The following is a 23,722-nucleotide window of genomic DNA, read 5'->3' as shown; positions in this document are numbered from 1 at the left end:
GAAGGAATCTCCTAATCTCAATTGATGAAAACAATGGTAGAAAAATCCGTCTCAGAGAGCTCCAGAGAGCTTAGTACTACGGAAAAATGACTGGGCTCGGGTCTAGCTGAATGGAGCAAAGTGATCTTGGCTAAATGGAGTAGAGTGACTGCCACTCCTGAGTCTTAGTGTCTTTATCTGTAAAGAAAAGTTAGCATTAAATCAGTGGTTCTTAAAAAGGCAACCTTTGAGGATTTCCTGGTGAATTTAATAGCAGAGCCTTGGCCCCACCCCAGATGTTTGGATTATTTCCATCTGGGTAAGGTCCTGCTTTCTAGTCCTTCTTAAAGCTCCTCAGATGATTCTAATGTGAAGGAGTCTGGGGTGAGAACCGTCTGACCTCTTCAGAATCACCCACTTCTGAGCTTGAGAAACAGGGCCTCACTGTAGAGATTCCTATTCAGGAGGCAGGGGTGGGGCCTAACAAATTCCCAGGAGATGGACTTGCTCCTAGTCTCTGTTGGCTGATAGGTCTGGAGACTTTTGTCTGAGAACCATCGAGTGAGATGACCCCTGAGGTTTCTTCCATGTCCTGCCTTCTGTGATCAGGTCTGCAAGCCGACCAAGGCGGTCCTTTCGAGGGATGGCACGGTTGCTCCAGGTTAATGCCCAATCCTGCATCCTGCTTCCATGCCTGTCCTGCAGGCAGCACAACTACTGGAGGTTGGATAAACTGCTTCCTTTGGATCTCAGTCTTTGCAAGACCCTTTTCTGGAACCACTGCCCCAAGGACTGTTTTTAGAATACAGGAGTGGCTTTCAGTTCTTCACCTGATGGTCTTTGCTGCAATCAAATGTTTCCTGTAGTTAAAAACCAGCAAGCTTCACGTGGCCAGTCCCTTAGGACCTGTGGGGGGGGGGGGGGGGGGCCTGGTGTTTTTTGAAGAATGAAAAAAATGACACTGTAAATATTTCTAGCAGTGAGGAGATTCATTTGCTTTATCTTTATTAGATTGCCCAGGAGGCAATAATTGGTCTTTGGCAAAGGACAATGTGAGGACTGGTTGTAAAATTCTTTTGGCAACAGTTGAGATGCTTCATTTGAATAGAGCATAGCAATCTGTAGGGGCCGCTCTGGCTTCAAAGGCTTTTACATAGTTTTAGCAGCACAGATGGGATGGAAGATGGACAGAGACAGTATTTGAAGTCTTTTTTTTTCTTTCCTACCAGGATGACAAGGATTTGGTGCATGAATTTGTAGTGGCTGAAGGTCTGACATGTTTGATCAAGGTGGGAGCTGAGGCTGATCAGAACTATCAGAACTACATCTTAAGAGGTAAGTCATGACCGGGCATGCGGCAGCTGCCCCAGCTGCATGGGGAATCTGGGTTTACCTTCAGGAGCTTAACTACTGAGAGCTTTTTAAAAGACTTCGATTTGAGAGTAAAGTGGTAAAGATACCCTATGGCAAAAAACATCTGTATCAGGTTTTATCAATTCCTAGTAATTGGTGACTGTGCTAATTTTTACTGACTTTCACCTGAAGTGATTTTACCAGCTTATTAGGAAAAATGTACCATTCACTGGGTTCTTTATAATCTCTCTTCTTTGTTGAGGAAGGAGACATACTAAATGGCCTTGGATAAAAGCCTGCATCTCAGCAGAAAGCCACTCCAAACCAAAGGGGCCAATTTATTTATTGGGGAAAAAAAATTCTTCCCAATCTGAGTTATCACCTGGGGCTCTTGTCAAAGTGCACATTTCTCACCTTGTCTTCCTATTTCTGATTCGATAGTTCTGAGTGGGTCTGGGAATTTTCCTTTTAAAGAATGATTCTGATTTCATTACAAAGCAATGCAAATGTGGAGTTTGAAGTACTTACTCCTGTTCCAGTTCATGAAGTTAATGGTGCTTTTATAGACATAGGTTTTTTTGTGCATCTTTATATAAATAATTTCATTTATATAAACAACCTGTAAAAAAAAAAAAAAAAAAGGCAGGGCAGGAATGATTAGGTTGAACCATATGAAACTGCTGCTATCAACAGTTTTGACCTAAAAAAGAACTTTTATAGTTTAATATTATCTACATTTTGCAGTTGAAAACAACTTGATACTTAAAGAAGCCAAGATTTTTATCTAATAAACTCAATTCCCATAGTGCACCAGGCAGCAGCTGTGCCCATGCACTGAGGTATGTCAAGGCTGGTCAAGATTCTGTCATCCCCTCTGTATCTATGCCTGTGACTCCACAAACTGCATGTTCAGCACTCATAGGAGAAAATAAAACCACCCAAACCTTCCTTTCTTTTTTGGTTGGTTGAAAGAAGAATGAAAGTCATACATGAAAAGTATGATTTAATGTCAGATGTCCGTGTTTGGAGTTGAATGAGACAAGGAAGCTGACAGTCATCTCGTCTGTTTGGTTTTGCCCTGAGAATGCTCCCTTGTGTTCTGTGGTGTTTTCCAGCCAATCAGAACTTTCAGTCCTTCCTTCTTTCCCCTCTTCTGTAGCGTCACTGTAACAAAAAGCAACAGAGAGAACTTAGGGCTCATTAAAACATTTTTTTAAGGTTGTCTTTTCAAGTCAGTGCTGTCTTTGTTGATTCTGATAAATGGCAAATGTGAGTGAGAGTTCCTGAGCCTCTCACTTTGCTGTCCCATGGTGTGTGTGCAGCAGTGTTTGTGGGGCTGTGGAGTTGGCTCTTTGTACACCCTCAGTCTTTTCCTGGGCTTGTAATAGATCCTCCATTACAAGTAGTCAGCAGAGATGCTTTATTACTAAATTTTGTGATTTCTATCCTTAATAATGTAAACATTTATATCAAAGCTGTTGTGCTATGTTTTTGGGCATTCAAATGCAGCCAACTGTGTGTCTAAAGAGACGAGCGCAGGCCTGGATTCTTACCCTTGTGTGTCTGTTCACATTGGGCTAACACCTAGACAGGAGGAAGGTGCAGAGATAAGGGTGGGAGAGCTTCCTTTAGTTTATTTTCCAAGTATAATATCGATGCCCATATGTTGAACCACATGTTAGGAGATAGATTTAAAATTGCCTAATTCTGAATAGTGAGTCCACACTGACAATATATATTTTGTTCATGTTTAAAGTGTACATCGCTTTAACTTTACCAAAAAATAATTTATCTCCGACACACACAGACACACCTCTGGAGAGCTGTAACCATCTTCATGTTTATCCCCATTCTTCTGACCCTTATCTAGGAGCATACTTGTGTGTTTCTATTATGTGATCATCAGTGTAAGTGTTTACATCCAAGCCTGATCGAGGGGGGCAGCCCTGTCTGCTGTGGTCAAAACTCACTTCCTCTTCCCTAGACTTCATATGAATTAGAACTGGATCACATGACCCTCTGTAGCTGCAAGGGAGGCTGGCAAATGGAGTGCCTTCCTAGACTTCACAGGGGAGGCAACAGAGAGAGAAAGGCATGGACATGAGTCCCAGCTGCCTAGAGGGAGTTTGGAAAGAAAATTAAGCATAGCTGAGAAAGCCCTTTCTGGTGAGCAAGTGAGGCCCTTCCCACCGGCGGTCTGCAGGCTGCTGAGGGAATCCTTGTGCATGTGCAGGTTAAACACAGGTCCTGGTTGCCAGCAGTGTGAATTGTACTTGCTGGCAATGAAAGATGGTGTTGATACAGGGAACTTTATCCACATCCTCTACCTTAGTGAATATTTACCATGAAGCTTACAGTAGTAAATTTTACAGTGTTCTTACCTGAATCAGAAAGGTGCTAGAGGCAATTCCTGAATGTTCTCAGAATGCCCACCTGTGACCAGGGGAGAGCCCTGTCAACCAGCTGCTGCTTCTCTCATCCAGCTTTTCTGCCTGTCCTTAGAGAAAATGCCAGGGAGGTGAGGACCTAGCTGCAGACAGCTCTTCCAAAAACCTGAGAAGACCTCATATTTCCATCATCACCACCAAAGCCTTGTGTTCATATTTTCCTTTCCAATAGTGTCTCATTAATGGTGACCAGAAGGCTCATCATGCATTATCTGAAAGATGAGCACTCTATTCAGGCTACTGCAAGACATTTTGCTTTCACAGAACAGAGGTGCCTTTGCATGCCTGTGTCTCAGAGGACTTGGTCACCAGGACACTGGGCCCAGTTGTCACCACATTTTGATGTGTCTGACCAAAGCCCATACCAGGAAAGTAACTTCTAAGGGATGGAAATGACACATTTCTTGGGATGTGACATTGTTTTCCTACAGGGAAGCTGTGATTTTTCACTAGCTCATACGTGGAGTCACTCCTTTGTGACTTTGAACAATTTCTCATGTAGGCTTTAAGGTTGTGCTAACTGCTGGCAGCCACTGGACATTTGCAGTCAAGAGTCTTTGAATTGCCTCTTTATTTGTCCATCCATGTTTTAACCATATTATCTTGGTTGAAGACTGGTGAGGCCAGAGACAGATCTAGAGAAGAGGCTAGGAAAAGTTTTGCAGTTATTTTATTCACAGTTCCTTGGGGAGAAGACATGGCACCCATGCAGGACCATTCAGGAAGCACAGATGTCGGTCATGAGGTGGAGGGAGAGGTAGACTGTGGCAAACACCTGCATGTGCCTTCCAAGGGACAGGCAAGCTGGCTGAGGATTGGCCCTGAGGCTCAGGGTGGCCCTGGAGTGGGGAGGGCCTGTGTATAGTGGCCCAGGGTGTGAGAGCCCAGTGGGAGAGAAGGTTGGGCGTGGGCTTAGTTGTTGCTGGAGAAGGGGAACTGGCTGGTCGCTAGCCAGGGCCTCAAAACTGAGTTAAGCTGGACACAGTGGCACATGCCTGTCATCTCAGCTACTTGGAGGCTGAGGCTGGAGGCTCATTTGAGCCCAGAATTTGAGGTTATAGTGAGCTATGATTGCACCACTGCACTCCAGCCTGATAACAGAGCAAGACCCTGTTTTTAAAAAGCTGTGGCAAGATAGCATCTTTAAAAATGACGTTGCCAACCAATTGTCCTAGTGCCTTGAAAAGTGTGCCCATCATGAAGTCATCTCAGGAGATTTGCTCTGTGTGGCCACGTGGGAGTCCTATGGCTCCAGAGGAAACAAGAGCATGTAGAGAACCTAGGACTTTGCCAGATCTGCTTTTAGAACTCTTAATTTATCTTTATTTGTATACACAGCTCCCTCTCAGCATTTTTTTTTTAAGGCCCAAGAGTCCGCTGCTTTTCTTTGAGGCTGTGTCTGCTGAGCAGTAGAAAGAAGTTTAGTTACAGTATAGGCAAGTGCAGTCCAAAGCTGCGGGCAGGCTGCTGGGAAGAGTTCTTAACTGTACAACATGGAGGAATAATATTTATCTGACTTATTTTTCTTGGATGGTTGTAGCTAATGATCTAAAGGTTTTCAGGATAGCCAGTATTTAATTTAAATCTACTGTGGAATTTTGTACCTCACAATTATTCTTATGGAAGGAGGACCTGGAGTGGTATATTCCTGGGAACTTAAACTTTCTGCACACATCCCTGAGCCTTCTCTATGGGCCGTGCACCATGTCAGGCCCTAGGGTTGTGACGATGAAACCAAGATACACCTTGTCTTGAAGCAGGCCCCTATGGGGTCTCCTGCATGGCATATTTTATATGCTGAATTGAATGCGTCTTGTAAGCTTGGAAATTGCATATGTGTCATATGCTTTGGAGGAGAAAAGAGAAAGAGATAAGTAGAAACAGTAAGACCAGCTGCGCTTTCTAGCTGTAACTCGAGAAACCACCTCTTTGGGCTAGCTTTACATGGAGAAATTTAATGTAGTCATTTCATCTAAAGCAAAATACCAATTAATCATAAAACGCCTCAGTTGGTATCAGTTATTTTAAAAGCTGGATAAGATCTTAAAACTCATTTAATTCAGCCTTTTCATTTCAGATGAAAATTGCAGATAGATTTTGTTTGCCCTCATATATTTTTAAATGTTTTAATGGTTGTCAGCATTTAAACACTGGAAGATTTGATGTGTTTTTTAAGAATCCAGATTTCAGGCTCCTTTGGAAAAAACTGTGCCAGAGTTGACTATATTACACTGTAGGAAAAATAATCCCCAAATGCCATGCATATTAGGGGATCCCTTAATGAGAATCAGGACATATGGCCAGATGGGCTTGTTGGCATTGACGGTACCAGAAATGGAAATATCATAGGTAGCATGGAAAGAGATTTTATGATGTCAGAAGGCAGTGGCACAAAATGATCATGTGATTATTAAACATCATGTCAGAAAAACTGAAGCTTGTATTTTGGCATTTTATGAAATGCCAAAAAGAAGAGCAGAGGTTGGGTTCAGACTATAGGGAAGGCACCAAACTGGCCCCAAGGTGAGGAAACAAGAGCAAAGGGAAAGAGTTTCTTGCTTCCTTAATCAAGGTTAGGTCCTTGGCTACTGTATTTTCCACAGAACGGCCCAGCCTGATTCTTTGCAACTTCATGACACTGGCCCTGTGTCCCCTGCAACTGGCTTGGAGGAAGCTCTTTCCTGCCACTTGCCAGGAGGGCTTTTTGCTTTGGGTCTGGGCTTCAGGGATTATTATGGTAGCTGTACAGCTCGGCTTTGATGTGGATGACACATGAGTCCTGGAGGTGTCTCCAGCCCCAGGTGGGTTGAGGCCGGTGTTGAGAATGGAGTCCTTCCTCAATTGATGTCTCTCTTGCTGAGTGGTATAACAGGACTATTTCCAAAAAAATCACTACAGCATGTGGGGACTGGCAGCCCATGGGAGCTAAATGGAGCCCTTGGGGCTTAATGGAGCCTGCAGGTGTTTTGTGTGCCCTATCTAATAGGTGTAAAGATTTTTAATTACAAATCATTAAAAACTGGGAGATTTGACATAAAGATAAGTTTTCTGGTTTTTCTTGAAATACTGAAAACTTAAGCCGACCTGGCTTGTGGGATGTGGACTGGGGAGGGATGGGGAAGCTGGCCCTTGCAATCTCCACATGGTGTTTGCTTTTTCTTCCTCCTGTAGTTGTGGAAACCTCTGCTTTAGGTGTCTTGGGGCCCTGGCTGGGTCTGACCTCCCTCTGGCCTCTCTCTCATGTCCCGTTGGCATGCTGTTAGGGATGTGGCCTCCAGGGTGAACCAGCCACCCTGCCCAGGAGTGTGGTCATGGGCAGGGAAGCTGTGGCCTGTACTGCTTGGGAGGGGATGGGAGGCCGAGTTACCCTGCCGCTGTTGGTACACGATGACACATGCTTCCCTGGAGTACTCTGTGTGTCCCATCTGTGGCTCCTCTTGACACCCCCTGCCACTGTACATCAGGCCTGCACCTTCTTTAGAAACTGGGCCAGAGAGTATATGGGACCTGCACTTGTGTCCTCCCCATTCCAGCCTGTACAGGCACAGAGGACCCCAAATGGACTGAAATTGGGGCAGTTCATGGCTCTCCCCTGGCCTGCCAGGCCATAGGATACTGTGTCTTTGTCCAGCTTTCTGCCTGACTTTCTGCAGTGCTGTTTCCCACGGGAGGGAGCTGGTTCTCCCGGGGCCAACTGCAGTCTTGCTGGTGTTTCTGGATGGATCTGCCAAGGTCAGTGGGGATCCCTTACTGTGGTTGGCCTACCCCTAGTCTCAGGGCTTGAGGATTCTCTTGTCCATGTCTCGTTGGTCATTTGGGTAGATTTGGAGGATGGTGATTTGAAGGCTCCTCGCTGTGCTGCTTTTGCAAGTGCTGAATGATCCGAGTCATCATCACTGTGGCTGGCGCCCTGATGGCCTGTCAGCCCCTAGTGCTGTGTACAGGAGCGCCATGGGTCAGGTGGGCAAGGAGCTCCTGCCAGGGGAAGCAAGGAAAGGCCGGGGCCAGATCCTGACCTCTGGTGGGACAAAGTGTCCTTTGTACATCCTCTGTCCTGAGGTGAGAGAGGAAAGCTGGGCTATTCCATGGGTGGGGCAAGCAGCATCCACAGCCCTGAGCCTTTCACCTCATTGGGCAGCAAGTGCAATATTTGCCATCAGCTTCTAACTCTACATGAGTAATTCAGCTCTAAGGTTGGTTTTGGTTTTCCCTCTCACTTTCTTCCAAGGTATTTTTTCCTATGATTAGAGAATGCTTGTCTCTGGGTAACTTTAGTTTATGATGAGTAGCCTTTTCTATTTTTTTTTAAGGGACGTAGTCTCAGTCTATCACCCTGGCTGGAGTGCACTGTTGTAATCATAGCTCACTGCAGCCTCAAACTCCTGGGTTCAAGCGATTCTTCTGCCTTGGCCTCTCAAGGAGCTGGAACCACAGGCATGTACCACCATAGTTGTCTAATTTTTTTTGTTTTTTGTAATGATGAGCTCTTACTATGTTTCTCAGGCTGGTCTCAAATCCTGGCCTTAACAGATTCTCCTGCCTTGGCTTCCCAAAGTGCTAGGCTTACAGGCATGAGCCACCACGCCCAGCTTCTTTCGAATTGTAATTTTCCTAAAGTACAAGTTAATTATGAATATTGTTGAATATAGCAAGTGTTCAGTTGTAACAGAAATACTTCATGTAGAGCAGTCTTTCTAAAGAAATAGACAGCTGGGTAGCCCTGGCAAGCATCTCCAGATGGAGCAGCATTAGGCCAACCCATGTGAAGTTGCTGATATTTGACCACTTTTACCTACAGAAAGGGCAAAGTTGTAGGTTTAACTTACTATGCCATATTAAATTATGTCAGGATTAGTATCATAATTTAATCTTAACCTGACTCCTTCTTAGGTTGATTAGATGCTTCTTAAAGTTCATCCTGCATTCTATCTGGAATCACATTTCTCCAGATATTCAGGCCACTCTGCAAACCAAAAAAGAAAAAAAAAAGCCCTGGCAATGTCCTACAATCATGCCTCTGAGTCCTCCACCTTAAAGAGCCATTGTTGTCTCAGTCTTGGCCAGAGAGATTCCTCCAGAATTTTAGTTTCTACTAGAAGTCTCTCTCTTCTTCCTTTTTTCGTTCTCTTCTTCCTTTTATCTGAGATGAAAAGGAAGAGAGAAAAAGTTATTTGGCCACTCCTACACAGAGAGTGTGGAATTTTCCACGACCAAATCTCACTGCTGTGTTCATCAGGAATTTTTCCACCTTATTCATACCAAAGATGTGCCTCCTTACTCTGTTCTTCTCTCCTTGCTCAGTAGACTTTTCCAGAGGAGCTGCTGGCTAGGTGCACCTTGAAGCATGATTGTTATTTCGTTGGCTCTCACTTTATCTCACACATGGTCTTCTTTTAGAAGGTTTCTATTTGTGAATCCAGGTTTATGATAGAACAAAATGTCAAAAGCAAGATTTAAACCTAGCTCCAAGCATCGAATAAAACAATTTTTTTTTTTTTTTTTTGGTAAGAGGGAACTAAGATTTTCTGGGGAAATATCTGTTGGTATATTCATGGATTTCTGCATTTTGGAGGCTTGAGGGGTCTTGGTAGATTAGGCCAGCCTCCTGGCGGGCACCACTCTTTTTCTAACACTGTGATTGCCCCTGCCATTAATGTCCACAAGACCTCCAGCCCAGGCTACTCTCCAGTGCCTCAGACCTGTGGAGCCAGCCATGGCTTGGGTATCTCCCTCTCCACTGCACCATCCCCAAACCCAAAACCAACGTTTTTGCACCCTAGTCAGTTCCTCCGCAGCTCTGTTCATCATCCCAACAAAGCATAATCATTCATCACATTCAATTCAGCCACCCTAGGGCCTCCCTAACCCCTTCTCTCATTCATCCTTTGTAATCATCAACCGCCAGACTAGGGCTTCTCTACCCTTCACTACCTTTGAAGTCCTTTTATTTCTGTCTGTTCCCAGTTTTTAAGTTCAGATCATCATTTGTTCCCTCCTAACCTGCTCTATCAGCCACCACATGGGTCTCTCTGCTGTCAGTCCTGCCTCCCTTTGGCCCATTTTGCTCCTGTTGCGTGGGTTGACTTTGCACCATGATTTGCTCTCCTCAGTCCTTGGTTCAACTCCTTCAGTGGCTCCTCTCATCCTCAGAATGAAATCCCAGGCCTTCCATGTGTGTAGAGCCCCCTTTGGCCCTGCCCTCATGTGTCTGCAGTCCACTGCAGCCACTCCCTGCTATCTCAGTGAGGGTGATGTTCTCTCCTGCAGACCTTGGCATCTGCCTACAAGGCCTTGCTCACCATCTTCATCTGGTTCACACATTATCTTTTGCTTCCCGCTCATCCTTAGATTGGAGTTCAGATACCATAATCTCTAGGAGATCTTCCCTGGCTTCCCAGTGTTTTGGCCCTCTATGAATACCCTGATCTTGACATTTTACCTCACTGATAATAAATATTTGTGAACATGCACTATGGACTAGGAACCCTAGGCAAATTCCCTGCACCATATTAGACTTCTTGCAAGTCAGGTTCCATCCTTGTTCTGTGAGATCCTTGATGCCAGGCATGTGTGTTTGTTTGTTTTTTGAGACAGAGTCTTGCTCTGTTGCCCAGGCTAGAGTGCAGTGGTGCAGTCTCAGCTCATTGCAACCTCTGTCTCCTGGGTTCAAGTGATTCTCCTGCCTCAGCCTCCAAAGTAGCTGGGATTACAGGTGCCTGCCACCACACTAGGATGCCAGGCATTTTTTAAGAGCTCAGTGGAAATGGGCTGACAGGGGTAATAGATGAATGATAGAATGTCTGAAGAGAAAGGGAAGTCACTACTTGTGAGAAAGCTGCTGATTTGTACTCATAATTGGAGACAGCCAGAATTTGCTTATCTGAAGTTTTCGTTCACCAGATCTTATTTCTGAAGCAGTGGAGCACAAGCTGATTTGGTTTTGGTACTCTTCAAAAAAGGCCAAATTACTAAACTTTCTTTTTGATAATGTTGCTAGTTCAATAGGTCTGTATATATATATATCTACTAGGGTGTATATCTTGATTTTAAATACGACATGATTTGCACAGATAAAATACATGCAAATACCATTATACTGTACAGCCAGTTTTATATATGGAGGAGTTAATTACTTGCCTCTGAAGTAGATGGATTGTGGATTCTGTGGAGATGGGAGTAGTGTCATCACAGCCGTACGCAGCTGCACCAGCCTGCTCCTGAGTGCCACATAAATATTCAACAGTAGCTGAGGAAAACAGCTGAATGAATGCCTGGGAGGGGAGTCCCCAGAGCCATGCCATGGAGCTCTTGTGTTGATCTTGTTCAGTGTTTTATGAGTGATTGTGGGTAAACACAAAGTTTATACCAGGAAATGTGTGTGCATGATCAGGAGATGTGAAATGGGAAGACAGCAATTATATGACACACCTTCAAGTGTGATGTAGAGGGCTTTCACTTGATTTGATTTTCAGTATCCTCACTATTTCAACCTCATTATCTCGTCATCTTTGCTTTCTTTGCCCTGTCTCTTCTATCCCTAGCTCCTTAAAACCAGACCTTTCTAAAACCACTCGGATGGGAGTTTGGCCTGATTTGTTTCTGGAGTTAATTCCAAAGGCAAGTAGCACTCCCTAGCCTCCCAGCCACACTGGAGTTGTGTCTGCCATCAGTGCTGTCTGGGCCCCAGCATTCCTTGAAACACTGCTGGGACTGCTGATCCTAGAATTACAGCTCTACTCTTGTCTTCCTCCAGGTCACTTTGGCCTTGGGGCTGGTCCTGGGTATGCAAGGCTTCAGTGAGGGAAGAGGTTAAATGTCATTAGATAAATAAGCGGTTGTTTTTAGAGGAGGGGGCAAAATTCTTGCCCTTAGAATCAGATTAAAAGCAATAAGTAGGAGTTAAAAGAGTGTTTTTTGACTGAAGACAAATCCAAGAACAGAGTTGGAAAATTCGTTTATTTCTCTTGCCAACATAAATTGATCAGCAGTGCCTTTCTGGAGCAGTCTCCTGAGGATTCTGAGGCCACATCCAGCATCAGCAGGAAAGAGTGCCACAGCTGATTAGGGAAGACTGGCAATGGCTTTAGAGCTGAGGAGTGAGGGCAGGAATACTAGACATGATTTGGTTCTTCTGGAAAATACTAGGCATTTTCAGCATGTTTCTTTAGCTGATTTCAAACAGGTGTGTGGCAACAAGGTTTCCAGCCATAGAACACATCACTTTGCCCTGGAAATGCTCTAGCAGAGGCCAGATGATCTGTTAGGGCTGCTAGGCTTAGGGTCAGGTGCCACTGATGACCTCTTAGACCCTTCCACCTCTAAGATTCTGTGATTCTAAGTAAAATATAAAAAGCAGAAGGGATGAAAGCAGAGCGGTTTGACTTTCCCTCTTCTGCATCCTCTGTGTTAATTGCTGTAGAATTCCCAGGTTGTTACCAAGCACGTATTGTCCTCTTTCAGCTTCAAATAAGGCCATCTCATTACATGACATAGACCCCAGCCAATTTATTGAAAATGAGGGTGAACTATTTTTCATCACTAAGAGGCTAGTGTTTGGCTGGACGTGGTGGCTCATACCTGTAATCCCAGCACTTTGGGAGGTCAACACTGGCAGATCACTTGAGGTCAGGAGTTTGAGACCAGCCTGGCCAACATGGTGAAGCCCAGTCTCTACTAAAAATACAAAAATTAGCCAGGCAAGATGGTGCATGCCTATAATCCCAGCTACTGGGGAGGCTGAGGCAGAAGAATCACTTGAACCCAGGAGATGGAGGTTGCAATGAGCCAAGATTGCACCACTGTATTCCAGCCTGGGTGACAGAGTGAGACTCTACCTCAAAAAAGAAAAGAAGAGAAAAAAAATGGGGTGGGGTGGGGATAGCTTTCATGTGACCTACAGAATTTTGAAGGATTGGCAGGGCTAGTGTTGGTTTATATTCAGGAATTCATATGTACATGATGAAGCCAGGGGCATAGGAGACAATGGTGAGCTTACTGCTTTTCCAGAGCCTGAGGACTGGAACAGGAAGGCTCACAGAAACATCAAGGAGTTGGACTCATTGATCAAACCAAAGGAGGGCTGGCAAGGCAGATTGGTGTCCATGAGGAGAGTGTGCGTAGGCAGCCCTCCCTTGCTTTGCTAACTCACTGGATTCCCTTGTATCTACCCACATTTCTAATGTGGTCCACAGTTTCCATCCATGTGTACGTCCTGCTGCTCCACATATGTCTGTCTGTCTTTTCCCAGCTCTTCCAGATCTTAATCTGGAGGGTTGGATAAATATCGCTTGCTCCCCAAATTTAGATTTCATTGATTTTTGTCAATTTGTGGGCCCCAGGTTTTCTGTGGTTGGGGGCCTCTAAATAAAGATTGGCTGACTGGTTCATTCATTCATCACCAAGTGTTACTTCATTGCTTTATATGAGTCAGTCACTTTGGGGTCTGAGTAAAGGGTAGCAGAGAACAATCCAAACTAAACAATTAGAAATTGTGCCATAAAGCCAAGAATAAAGTCCTAAGGAGAGGGAGTTTGCAATATAGTACCTGAAGTGACTAAATCCTGTGGTAGGCAGAATTCTAACGTGGCCCAAAAGATTCTTTCCCCTGGTGTATACCCTGTATAATTACCTCCCCTTGAGTTTAGGCCAGACCTGTGAGTATAATGGATACATAAATATTATGGAACTATGATTAAGTTATATTACATTCAAAGGTAAAAGGGTTTTGTAGATGTAATTAAGGTCCTAAATCTTTGGATTTTTGAATCAGTTAGAGGGGATATTATTCGAGGTAAAATGGGCCTAATTAGATGAATCCCTTAAAAGAAGGTCTAGAAGTCAAAGACTTCTGCTGACCTCGAAGAAGCAAGTTGCCATGAGCTCTACAGCTGCAAGGAAATAAATTCTGCCAACAATCACATGAGCTTGGAAGAGGACCCCAAGCCTCAGATCAGACCACAGCTGACACCTTGATTGCAGCCTTGTGAGACCCACAGCAGAAGACCCCGTCAGGCCGTGCCCAGATTCCTGCACTGTGGAAACTGTGAGATGATAAAAAGCCGCCAAGCAGTTTGTTATAGAGAGTTAGAAAATGAATACAGTTACATACCAAGAATCATAACACAAAGCCATCTTGACTTGCTAAATTTGATACAGAATACTCTATAACCTCAGAGGTCTTTTGTAGGGGACTCAGGGAAGGTATCATGAGGGGAGCAACTTTTAATTTTCTTTCTGCACTTTTTAGGCAAACACATCCCATCCATTCAAGCTGAGTTCCCTTTGATCCCCTGTCTCCTGCATGATCTTCTCACACGGTCTGCACAGACCTCTCCTGTGGGTCTCCCAACTGTTGATAATGTCCACGACCACTCTAATAAAGGACTATCTGCCACACACAAATGAGTGACCAATGGAGAAGGCAATTTATGAGGAAATTGAGTGTTTACTAATATGCCAGCATCATGAGAGAACATGGTAGCCTTATCAAGATTGGGCCAAGTTTTAGGAAAAGATGATCACTTGGGTGATCTTGGGATGATCTCACCTGTGAAGATAGGCATGGGCACTGGGCCACCCTTGCTCTTCTTCACAGATACTCTTATCTTGCTGTTCTCTGTATTTCCTGTTTACTCACTGACTCATCCAAGAGATGCTCTACAGATGACTGCCGCAGGAAACCCAGGGCTCAGTCCAGGCCCCTCGGCATAAGGAATTTGGCAGTGGCTTAGCATAGGAGTCATCTAAGAGTGGATAGGCACAAAAACACTGTATTTGTTAGGTTTAGGATGAAAATCCTGAAATCGTTCTTTATTTTTCCTCTCAATTTTGTTTGCATCAGCATTATGTTTCTAAAGGTGGTTGATAAATTTTAAGTAGTTCAATACTATATCATTTATTTCAAAGATAGTTATTCTTTGCTTAGTCACTCAAGGTGCTAACTTTTCATAATTCAGCTTTCTTGTTTTTGAGATTGAGTCTTGCTCTGCTGCCCCAGCTGGAGTGCAGTGGCACAATCACTGCAACCTCCACCTACTCCATTCCAGCAATTCTTCTGCCTCAGCCTCCCAAGTAGCTGGGACTACAAATGTGCCTCACCACTCCTGGCTAATTTTTGTATTTATTTTAGTAGAGATGGGGTTTCACCATGTTGGCCAGGCTGAGGTCAAACTCCTGACTTCAGGCGATCTACCTGCCTCAGCCTCCCAAAGTGCTGAGATTACAGGCATGCACCACTGCACCTGGCCTATAATTCAGCTTTCTAAAAAACAGAATCAGCTTAACATATTGTGTTTCACAGGAATTTCATAAAACAGGAAATTTGATACTTGAATCACTCATTCTCATGTAGGCAAAAGACAGCACAAAGGTTTCTGGACATTATCATGCTTGAAAATAAAGGAGATATGTAACTTTGTGATTTTGTTTCTGAAATCATGTGGATCACAAATTCCCTCTATATCCGTCGAAGTCCTCATGTGAAAGGTGCTTGGAACCAAGAATAGCTGAACCTTTTGTAAATTACAATTGAGATGTTAACCTTCTGGATGTATGAAGAAGCACAGTCAGTTTTCCCACCTTCTTGGACAAGCAGATATTCCACGGAAGCTGCATCTGGAGGCCGTGGACCAGGGGAACACTTGCTAGCTGGCTGTTCTTCCAGTGCCTGGTGGAGAGGTCCTGGGAACCTCATCCATCAGGAGCCCCTCTGACTACCTTCTCTGGAGTTGTGTCTAGTCAACTTGTGGGCAATGCTGTTGCAGTAGTGCTCTTTAAAGCCAAGGGAGAGAGTCGCATCATCATCTGAATCATCTGGTCTAAATTTGATTTTCTGATTAATCATGCAATGAGAAAAAAGCATCATTTCTCCTAAGAAGGGGTTTAATTAAAAAGCACCCTAAGTGCTTTGTGAGTGTTCTCCAATCTGCCATATTATGAGAGATAGTAGCAGTGCACCTTGTCATTTAACTGAATGGGCTCGAATAACAAAACTGGTTCTTCTCTCTTCACTTTTTGTCTTTGCAGACGTATGACTGGGTAGCAAGACACTGCTGGGAGGAATGGTTTTATACTGTTTACTCCCCATGTGGCTGGCAGCAAGGGTGGTGGGCACATAGGGCCACTGTTATCTGAGAGCTTCTGGGTCTGAGACCCTGGAGTGCAATGGCTTCTCCAGAAAGTTGCCATCCTGAGCACCTTTGAGCTGCAGCATGTAGGCTGGCCATGGGGAGGTTTGTGAACCTGGCTTGTGGCAATGGAATTGACAAGATATACCACCAGTGTGGTAGAACACCCTCTATTCCAGATTTATATTTGGGTAGATTTAAGGCTGAGTGACATGGAAGTGTTTGAATTTGCTGTGCACTTGATCTCTGTGTATGTTGAGCCTTCTGCCATCTCAGCTAACTGCAGGACTTAACCCTTTGTTCTACCCTTTCCATGACACATCTCCAGGGGCGTCCTTTGTAAACATCCTCTCTGCATGTGACCTTCCCACCTCACAGAGTATCCATAACCATTTGTCCCTTGTCCTTCTACCTGACTAGGTGGTGTTCTCCCAGTGGACCACAAGCTTATTTGCACGTGGATCCTCTGTTTTCTGCACAAGCAGGCACCTCTTACGGTGCCTGATGTGTGATAGGCCCTTCAGTAAAATAATCAGCTGGGGATGGTTGTCCTGAATCTTTGGGGGAGAGCAAGCCTGTGGTACAAGGATAAGACAGAGAAGTCTTAGAATCAAAATCTAGAAGGAAAGACCCACAAATAAGATCTTGAGCATAGCCAGAGGCTATGCACAATGTGGGTGATTAGATGGACTTTTGACATTCTTGGCTTGTCTCATCCAGGCTGCCATACTGCATAACAGGATCTGAAATAGTTGCCTTGGCTCTCGGCATTTGGAATAGTTTGCTGGGAGCAGAGCTGATCAGAAAGCCCTGTGTTTCTCAGAAATAAAGCCTGTCTTTCTGTGGCTCACCTTCTTTTTCCTGTGTAAAGGGCATCATGCCGAGGGATCCAAAGGGCAATTTCATGATGTCCTTGTTCCCTTGTTTCAAGATGACAACATGAATACATCTGAGCTGATGTCTTTCCATTTTGGCATCAGATAATGTAGTAAGTTCACCCCTGTGGCCCTCTGGATACTGGGCAATTTCATCTGCTTAGTGTTTACACAATGCCAGCGCCACATGCACAGCAAAATGCTACGGGCTTTCTTTGTTAATTAGCCTTACAGCATTAAAAGAAGGATATGGTTGTTTTATCAGATCATGCCTTGAAGGTTTTGAGTGCCAAAACACCTTCATTGTACAGCTCTGCCCTTTTAGAAAATGGAACCAGTGCACATCACGTCACCTATTCTTACACAGGCTTCTGTACTGATGGTCTGTGCCAAATCACTGTCCATCTCACTTCTCACACACTCACTGCCCTGGGGATGGGTTGACATTAGCTGGACAGGACGCCACACAACACAGCTAGCTACTCGTGCTCTTGGGAGAGGATTCTGACTCCAAGCAGATATCACTATCATTTGCTATAAAGAAGGTGTCTGGAGGGCAGATGGCAGCTTTTTCCCTTGGAGTTGTATAAATAGATGTAGCTGTTGGTGATGTGCTTACTGGTTGTGGATATTGACTCTGTAGATGTAGCTGAACACGGGCATGTTTAACTTGAATATGCTGTTGATGGGGCATTCCTGTGGTTGTTCAGGAAATATGGCAGCATTCAGAGACTGATGGGTTTAAGTTCAAATTCCTTATCAGACCGATAGGGTGTGATGGTGATTTTTCTGATGTTCTTCATTTAGCTGCCTGCTCGTGTTATACAGCAAGGCAGTGGCCAAGTCTCTTTCCAGTTTCTAGATTAAGATTTGGGAACTGTCTCCTTGAGCAACTTCATATTTCCATGGAAGAGAGTCTTCATTGAATAAGTGCATCTTGCTCTCTGATTTTTTCTCTAATATGAAAATCTAAAGGGGCATAGGGTTCTGGGGATTTTCTTCATATATATGTTTTAAAGATGTAAAAACATTAAGGTGGGCTGGGTGTGGTGGCTCATGCCTGTATTCTCAGCACTTTGCAAGGCAAAGACAGGCAGGTCACTTTAGGTCAGGAGGTTGAGACCAGCCTGGCTAACTTGGTGAAACCCGGTCTCTATTAAAAATACAAAAAATAGCTGGGCATGGTGGTGGACGTCCATAATCCCAGCTACTTGGGAGGCTGAGGCAGGAGAATCTCTTGAACCAGGGAGGCAGAGGTTGCAGTGAGGCAAGATTGCACCACTGCACTCCAGCCTGGGTGATAATGAGATTGCATCTCAAAAAAATAAATAAATAAAACGAAAAGGTTAAGGAGATCTGAAGCTTGGAAAAGCCACTTAATTTGAAGTAGAATCCCATTGTTCAACATCAAAAGTCAGATTTCTGACAAAGTTCCCTGCTGTGCTTGTTAGCAACAGGCTCTGTGAGGATTCCAGGAACATTGCTTAATGTGGAAAACCTTGCTTGAGAGAGACCAGCCTTCCAGGGTGGGGGGGGGGTTGGTCATGGAGGGTGTGGACACATGAATCGGGCTCATGAACATGGGATACATTTATGTTCGAGGTAGAAGACAATGTATACTCTCATTGTTAATGACTTTCCTTATTAGTCATGTTTGTAATTAAAATTATTTTGAAATGTATCAGACTTTGAAAATGGTATAAAGAGTAACAAAGTGAGTCCTGGTGGCGCGGTGGCTCAAGCCTGTAATCCCAGCACTTTGGGAGGCCGAGGCGGGTGGATCACGAGGTCAAGAGATCGAGACCATCCTGGTGAACATGGTGAAACCCCGTCTCTACTAAAACTACAAAAAATTAGCTGGGCATGGTGGTGCGTGCCTGTAATCCCAGCTACTCAGGAGACTGAGGCAGGAGAATTGCCTGAACCCAGGAGGCGGAGGTTGCGGTGAGCCGAGATCACGCCAATGCACTCCAGCCTGGGTAACAAAGAGCGAAACTCCTCCCCAAAAAAAAAAAAAAAAAAAAATCATGACCAACACGTGATTTGGCCTTTCCTGACCACCTCTTAAACTATTACTAGCACCTTCTCCCCACCTGGCTTCTCCTTGCTTGATGCTTCTCTGTAGGGCTCAACATAGTCTGCCATGCTATGTGTGTTACTTGATGGTGGTTTCTTTTCTCTCTACCCCCACTAGGGCAGGGTCATCATCCATTCAGTTGAGTGTCCCTGCTGCCTAGAATAACACCTTGCCACAGAGGGCTTGTGTTTGTGAGTGCTTGTTGAGAGAATGAGTGAGTGTAATGACATGAGATTCATCCATGCTGGCATCATGGCCCTTGCCTGTCCATTTTCACTGCTGGGTAGTAGTCTGTTGTAGGGATGTATTGCAATTATTTATTATTATTTATTAGTTCTCTAATTGGTCTACATTCAGGTAATATCCAGTTTTTTTGAATTTCAGTCAATGCCAGCATGCAATTCTTGTTGTATTTCCTTGTGTATCCGTGTTAATTTCTCTAGGATACACCTAGGAGTAGAATTGCTGGTCGTGGGGTGATATTCATAATGTTCTCATAACATACTGTGTATTTTTTAGCCCTGGAAATGGCTACTTCTGAACACAGGAGTCTTGCATTCATCCTGGGTTGCTTCTTAGTAGCTGCGGCTTTTATTCTGAGTCCTGTTCTCCCTGAGGCCCCTGCGGTGAGTGACTGTGTAACTGACATGACTGGAGACTTTGGGCTGGAAAGAGACTTTTCCTTGCCCTATTTCCACTGGTGCCCAAGAGTCTTGCCTCTGTGACCATGGTTGAATTAGTTCGGTGTCCAATGGCTGGCCTGGCTGGACACAGGATGTTAGAGCCAGAAGGTGCCTTAGAGGCCTCCTGGTCTAACCTTTTCATTTTACACATAGGGAAATCAAGGTCTGGAGGGCTCTGGTGACTTTGTGGTCATGGTGGTTTTGCAGCTGGACAGTGATTGAGCCGTGGATGTAACCCAGCCAGAGTGCTTTCCGCATCACTGACAGAAGGAAGACCCAGCTGTGAAGGATACAAGCGGCCACTCTCTCCATCTGTGCATCACTGGTCCTGCCACATGCCCATGGCCCAGTGCCTGCAACTTACCCTAGCTCCCTTCCGAGGGATCCTCTTCTTCTCTCTTTGGCAGCCTTGGCTTCGCAGTTTGTCACTTTGCCTTTTGTTTCAACTGTTCTCCTTATTTCAACCTTCACAGTCACAGCCGTTCCTGTCCAAACCACTCTGGTGGTTGAGACCCTTCCCCTATCCTGGGCTCCCCTCCATGTTCTGCCTCCTGGTGCCATCTCACCTCCCTTCCTAAATCGCAGAAAAGCTCAACTGAGGTTCATTCAGAGTGACAAAATGCCTCTAGGATGCATTTGCAGCACCTAAGATTACATGGACTCCCTGATTTCAAAAGAGTCTGTTTGCTATAAATAAAGGTTGCTTTAGTGCCCTGTGTATACAGCAGAACTTACAGGAAAAGCTCATAGACTGAATAAGTCTGGAAAACTGTCTCCAACGTGGAGCTCTCTGGGACTGGCTCTTCCTTCAGCTCATGTCCCACATCTTCAGCTGTCTATAGCCTGCGGTCCTCTCAGAGGCGGGATACCTGACACTAGAGCAGTTTGCCCACAGGCGGGCTGGCTCCTCCCTGGGCTATTCCTGTGCATGTCACGTTGTCCCCTGCCCTGCCCTGCCCAGCACCTCTGCATTCCCTTTATCCTTTCACCAAGTCTTGTGCTTTCTTGTTGAAATATCTCTCATTTCCATTTCTTTCCCTCTGCTCTCGTGCCTGCCCTCAGCCTCACTGCTGGCTGGCTTCTGTTCTCTGCACAGCTGCCTCTGGAGAAAATGTCCCTGTGACATGGCTTTTATGATGCCATTGGAGGAAAACCCTAAGTTCCTCCCAGGTCTAAAGTTGTGCCTCTTAATGTTTATTCTCCATAACTGTAATTTGGAACATCAGCAAGGCCCTCTGATTTCTAGACTTGGAGTACACTAAAGTATGGAGTATCTCTCTCTCAGTGGGTGTTTGGGGCACACAGGGCAGTGATTGCCACCATCCAGAGTCTTGAGTCTTGGTCTGCGTGTTTAGAAAACTCCAAGGCCCTCACTCTCGTCTTCCCTGGCCACTTCCTCCAGTTTCACCCTCCCTGGAAGAGAGAAGGAAGAAAAGGGACATTCACAGAGGCGTCTGTGGCTTCTGGGGGGCAGGGGACTAGTGGAGGCATCTTTGGGGTGTCATGTCCATAGGAAGAGCTGCTGTGGCTACTGGTACATGTGCTTAGCCTGGCAGAGGGTACCTCTGGTTTCCTTCCCCATCAGAAATGTCTCTGAGTCTCCTGCCTACTCTACTCTTGGCAGGAGAATGGAAACCAAAACTCTTCCAAGAACCCTTGGGAGTCATCTCAGATCCTTTCCAACCCTCTTTGTGTGAAGAACCAGTGGTTACCATGTGTTTTTCCACAAATCCTGGGGTCTTTCTCGGAGGGACCACAGAGTCCCACTCACACATGGAAGCAGAGAAATCACCCTCTATCCTCAACCACAGAACTTCCAGTTTTACCCGGTTGATATTTTGGGATTGCATGGAGAGTTCTCTTGAAAAAGGTTCTGTTAAAACATTTAAAGGCAAGACACCATTGTTAGATGAGAGGAAACACAATGTCTCATTCAAGGCCCTTCCTAATGTGGTCTCTACATGTTTGATTGACTAGGTGTCCCCAACGTGATGCCCTGCTGGATGGCCTGCCTGTCTGGGCTTCCCACAATGGGAGGGGCTTTGTAAGGATCCCAGGTGAAGCTGAGCCACTTTGCCCTCTGCACCGTACTGTGTTTCCTCGAGGCCACAGACATGGTGGGGCTTCAACATCTGGAGGACCTTAAAACTTGAGTTGGGCTATTTATAGAAGATAGGCAGCCAGATGTTAGTGCTGGGAACTCAAAATTCTTAGTCCAACCTTAAAACTTGAGTTAAGCTGTTTATAGAAGATAGGCAGCCAGATGTTAGTACTGGGAACTCAAAATTCTTAGAGGCACAGCTTCCTCATCTACAAACCAGGGATGATGAAAGTATCCTCCGATAGTTTGGTGTAGGGTTAAATAGATGAGTATATGTGACACACTTGGATTCGTTGCAACTCGTAGTGAGGGATCTGGTAGTGTCTGTCCTACGACTGACATTGGTAGAGGGGACAGGGCTGGGATGGCGAAGGCAGTGCCGGCCAGGTCCTGGAGGCCTTCCTCCTCTGTGTCCTGAGTGCTTGCTCTTCAAGGGCATGCTGCCGAAGCAGCCCTTCTCCAGAAGCGCTTGTCCTCAAGGTGGATGGTTAGTTGTGGTGCTGCAGGTAGCATGGAGTGGACTCAGAGGGGCTGGCTTCTGCTTTGTGCCCAGCTGCTCTTGAGAAGGTCTGAGGGCCTTTTTAATGGTTTCCAGATGAGCTTTGTAAGGAACAATGACTTTGATAACTGGGCAGGTGGGTGGACTGTGTAATCTGGAGGCCTTCTGGGAAGATGACTTATGTCTTAGTTATTGAGGAAACCATACAACAGCCTGCCCTGACCTCCAAGGCGGGCTGACACATTGGGAGGTGAGAAAACCTGATGAAAGAGGCCCCTAGTGGAGAGGTGTGTCTGTAATTGTTTGAGGACAGGAATAGGGAAGGAGAAAACAGAATCGTGGAATGTGATGTCCAAAATGCCTGTGTGTTGTTGAGAAATATCTTCCACATTAGAGTTAAGAATCAGAGTGTGCCAGGATTGCAGAGCAGTGTAAAGGCTATTGGGACTCACTTCCCATCCGTGGCTCCTTCCCTCCTGTGCAAGTGGACCTCCTGCTTCCAATGATAAGAAGCTTACCATCCTTAGAGTGGTGATGACCCATCCAGTTTGTGGACACTTCTGACCCACAAAAGCCTTTCCTTCCCAGAGTCCATGCCATCCTAACTTCCTCCTCTTGGCCCTGAATGTGGGACATGCAGCCAACTCTAATTCCTATTGCAGTGAAAGTCCTTCAGGTGTCTGAAAAACTGATCACAGCCCTGCTGCTTCTCCTATGTGGTTTAGGGGAGCATAGAACCACAGCTAAGTCAAGGATGTGGTCTCCTTGCCTGCCCCTGGGTAACGCTGTGCTGTTGTTTCTAAAGAGTGAGAAAACAGGACATTGTCTCATGGCCGGCTGTGGTGGGGACAGGGTAAGCCTAAGAGGATGGGCTGATGAGGAGCAAGGGCTGTTCCTGCAGCTGGTCCTGGGAGGAACTGGTCCCCAGCAAGGCTGACTGGCAGAGATGGAACTTTATTTTATTTTGAGGCAGAGTTGCACTCTGTCACCCAGGATGGAGTGCAGTGTCACGATCTCAGCTCACTGCAGCCTCCACCTCCTGGGCTCAAGCAATCCTCCCAGGAGGTAGGATTTTATAGGGGTAGCTCATTAAATCCAGCATCTGCCTCTGTAATTGCCTTCAGTTATTATTGTTGATCAGTACATTCAATAGATGTAGAGGACTGAGTCTATTCTGCTTGGCTCACCTTTCCCCTGTTTTACAAAGTCCTTCTGAACCAGGTGGCTCTTGAGAGACACTCCAGCAAAAGAGAGGCTTGTTTCCCTGGTGCTAACTTGTAAACTCCAGGTCTAGCTTTTACTTGACTCTGTAAATTTGCTGTGCTTAGAAGGCCATTCAAAACACTTGGGAACATCTGCCTAAGTTTACCCCACCATGGGGGCAGGAGGAAGCACAGAGGTCCTACTGGGCCAGTCTGGGCCACTTTGATGTCTTTATAATGTTTTTCTTCTCCTTCTGTTTGTTGTTTTACTAACTTGTCCCATTTGTGCCTTCAAACTCCATGCCACCCCATCTCAGGAGACACACATTTTCAGATGAAAAAATATTGCTGTTATGAACAACAACAAAAAAGTAGCACTAC

General features: G+C 45.3%; 1 protein-coding gene across 11 annotated transcripts in view; it reads left to right on the top strand.

Moving 5' to 3' along the window:
- The window catches only part of FHOD3 (formin homology 2 domain containing 3), a 490,075-nt gene that overhangs the window by 216,798 nt on the left and 249,555 nt on the right, over window positions 1-23,722 (top strand). For all 11 annotated transcript variants that reach the window (XM_032245416.1, XM_032245415.1, XM_032245410.1 and 8 more), the window contains exon 5: window positions 1,209-1,314. In XM_032245416.1, coding sequence (XP_032101307.1) covers window positions 1,209-1,314 — 106 coding nt within the window. The remainder of the gene's footprint in view (window positions 1-1,208; window positions 1,315-23,722) is intronic.

This window comes from Sapajus apella, unplaced genomic scaffold (assembly GCF_009761245.1).
Source record: "Sapajus apella isolate SASKATOON/1434 unplaced genomic scaffold, GSC_monkey_1.0 scaffold57, whole genome shotgun sequence".
Taxonomy (NCBI): Eukaryota; Metazoa; Chordata; class Mammalia; order Primates; family Cebidae; genus Sapajus; species Sapajus apella.
The sequence above is the reverse complement of the archived record's forward strand: the minus strand, read 5'-3'. Positions and strand labels throughout refer to the sequence as shown.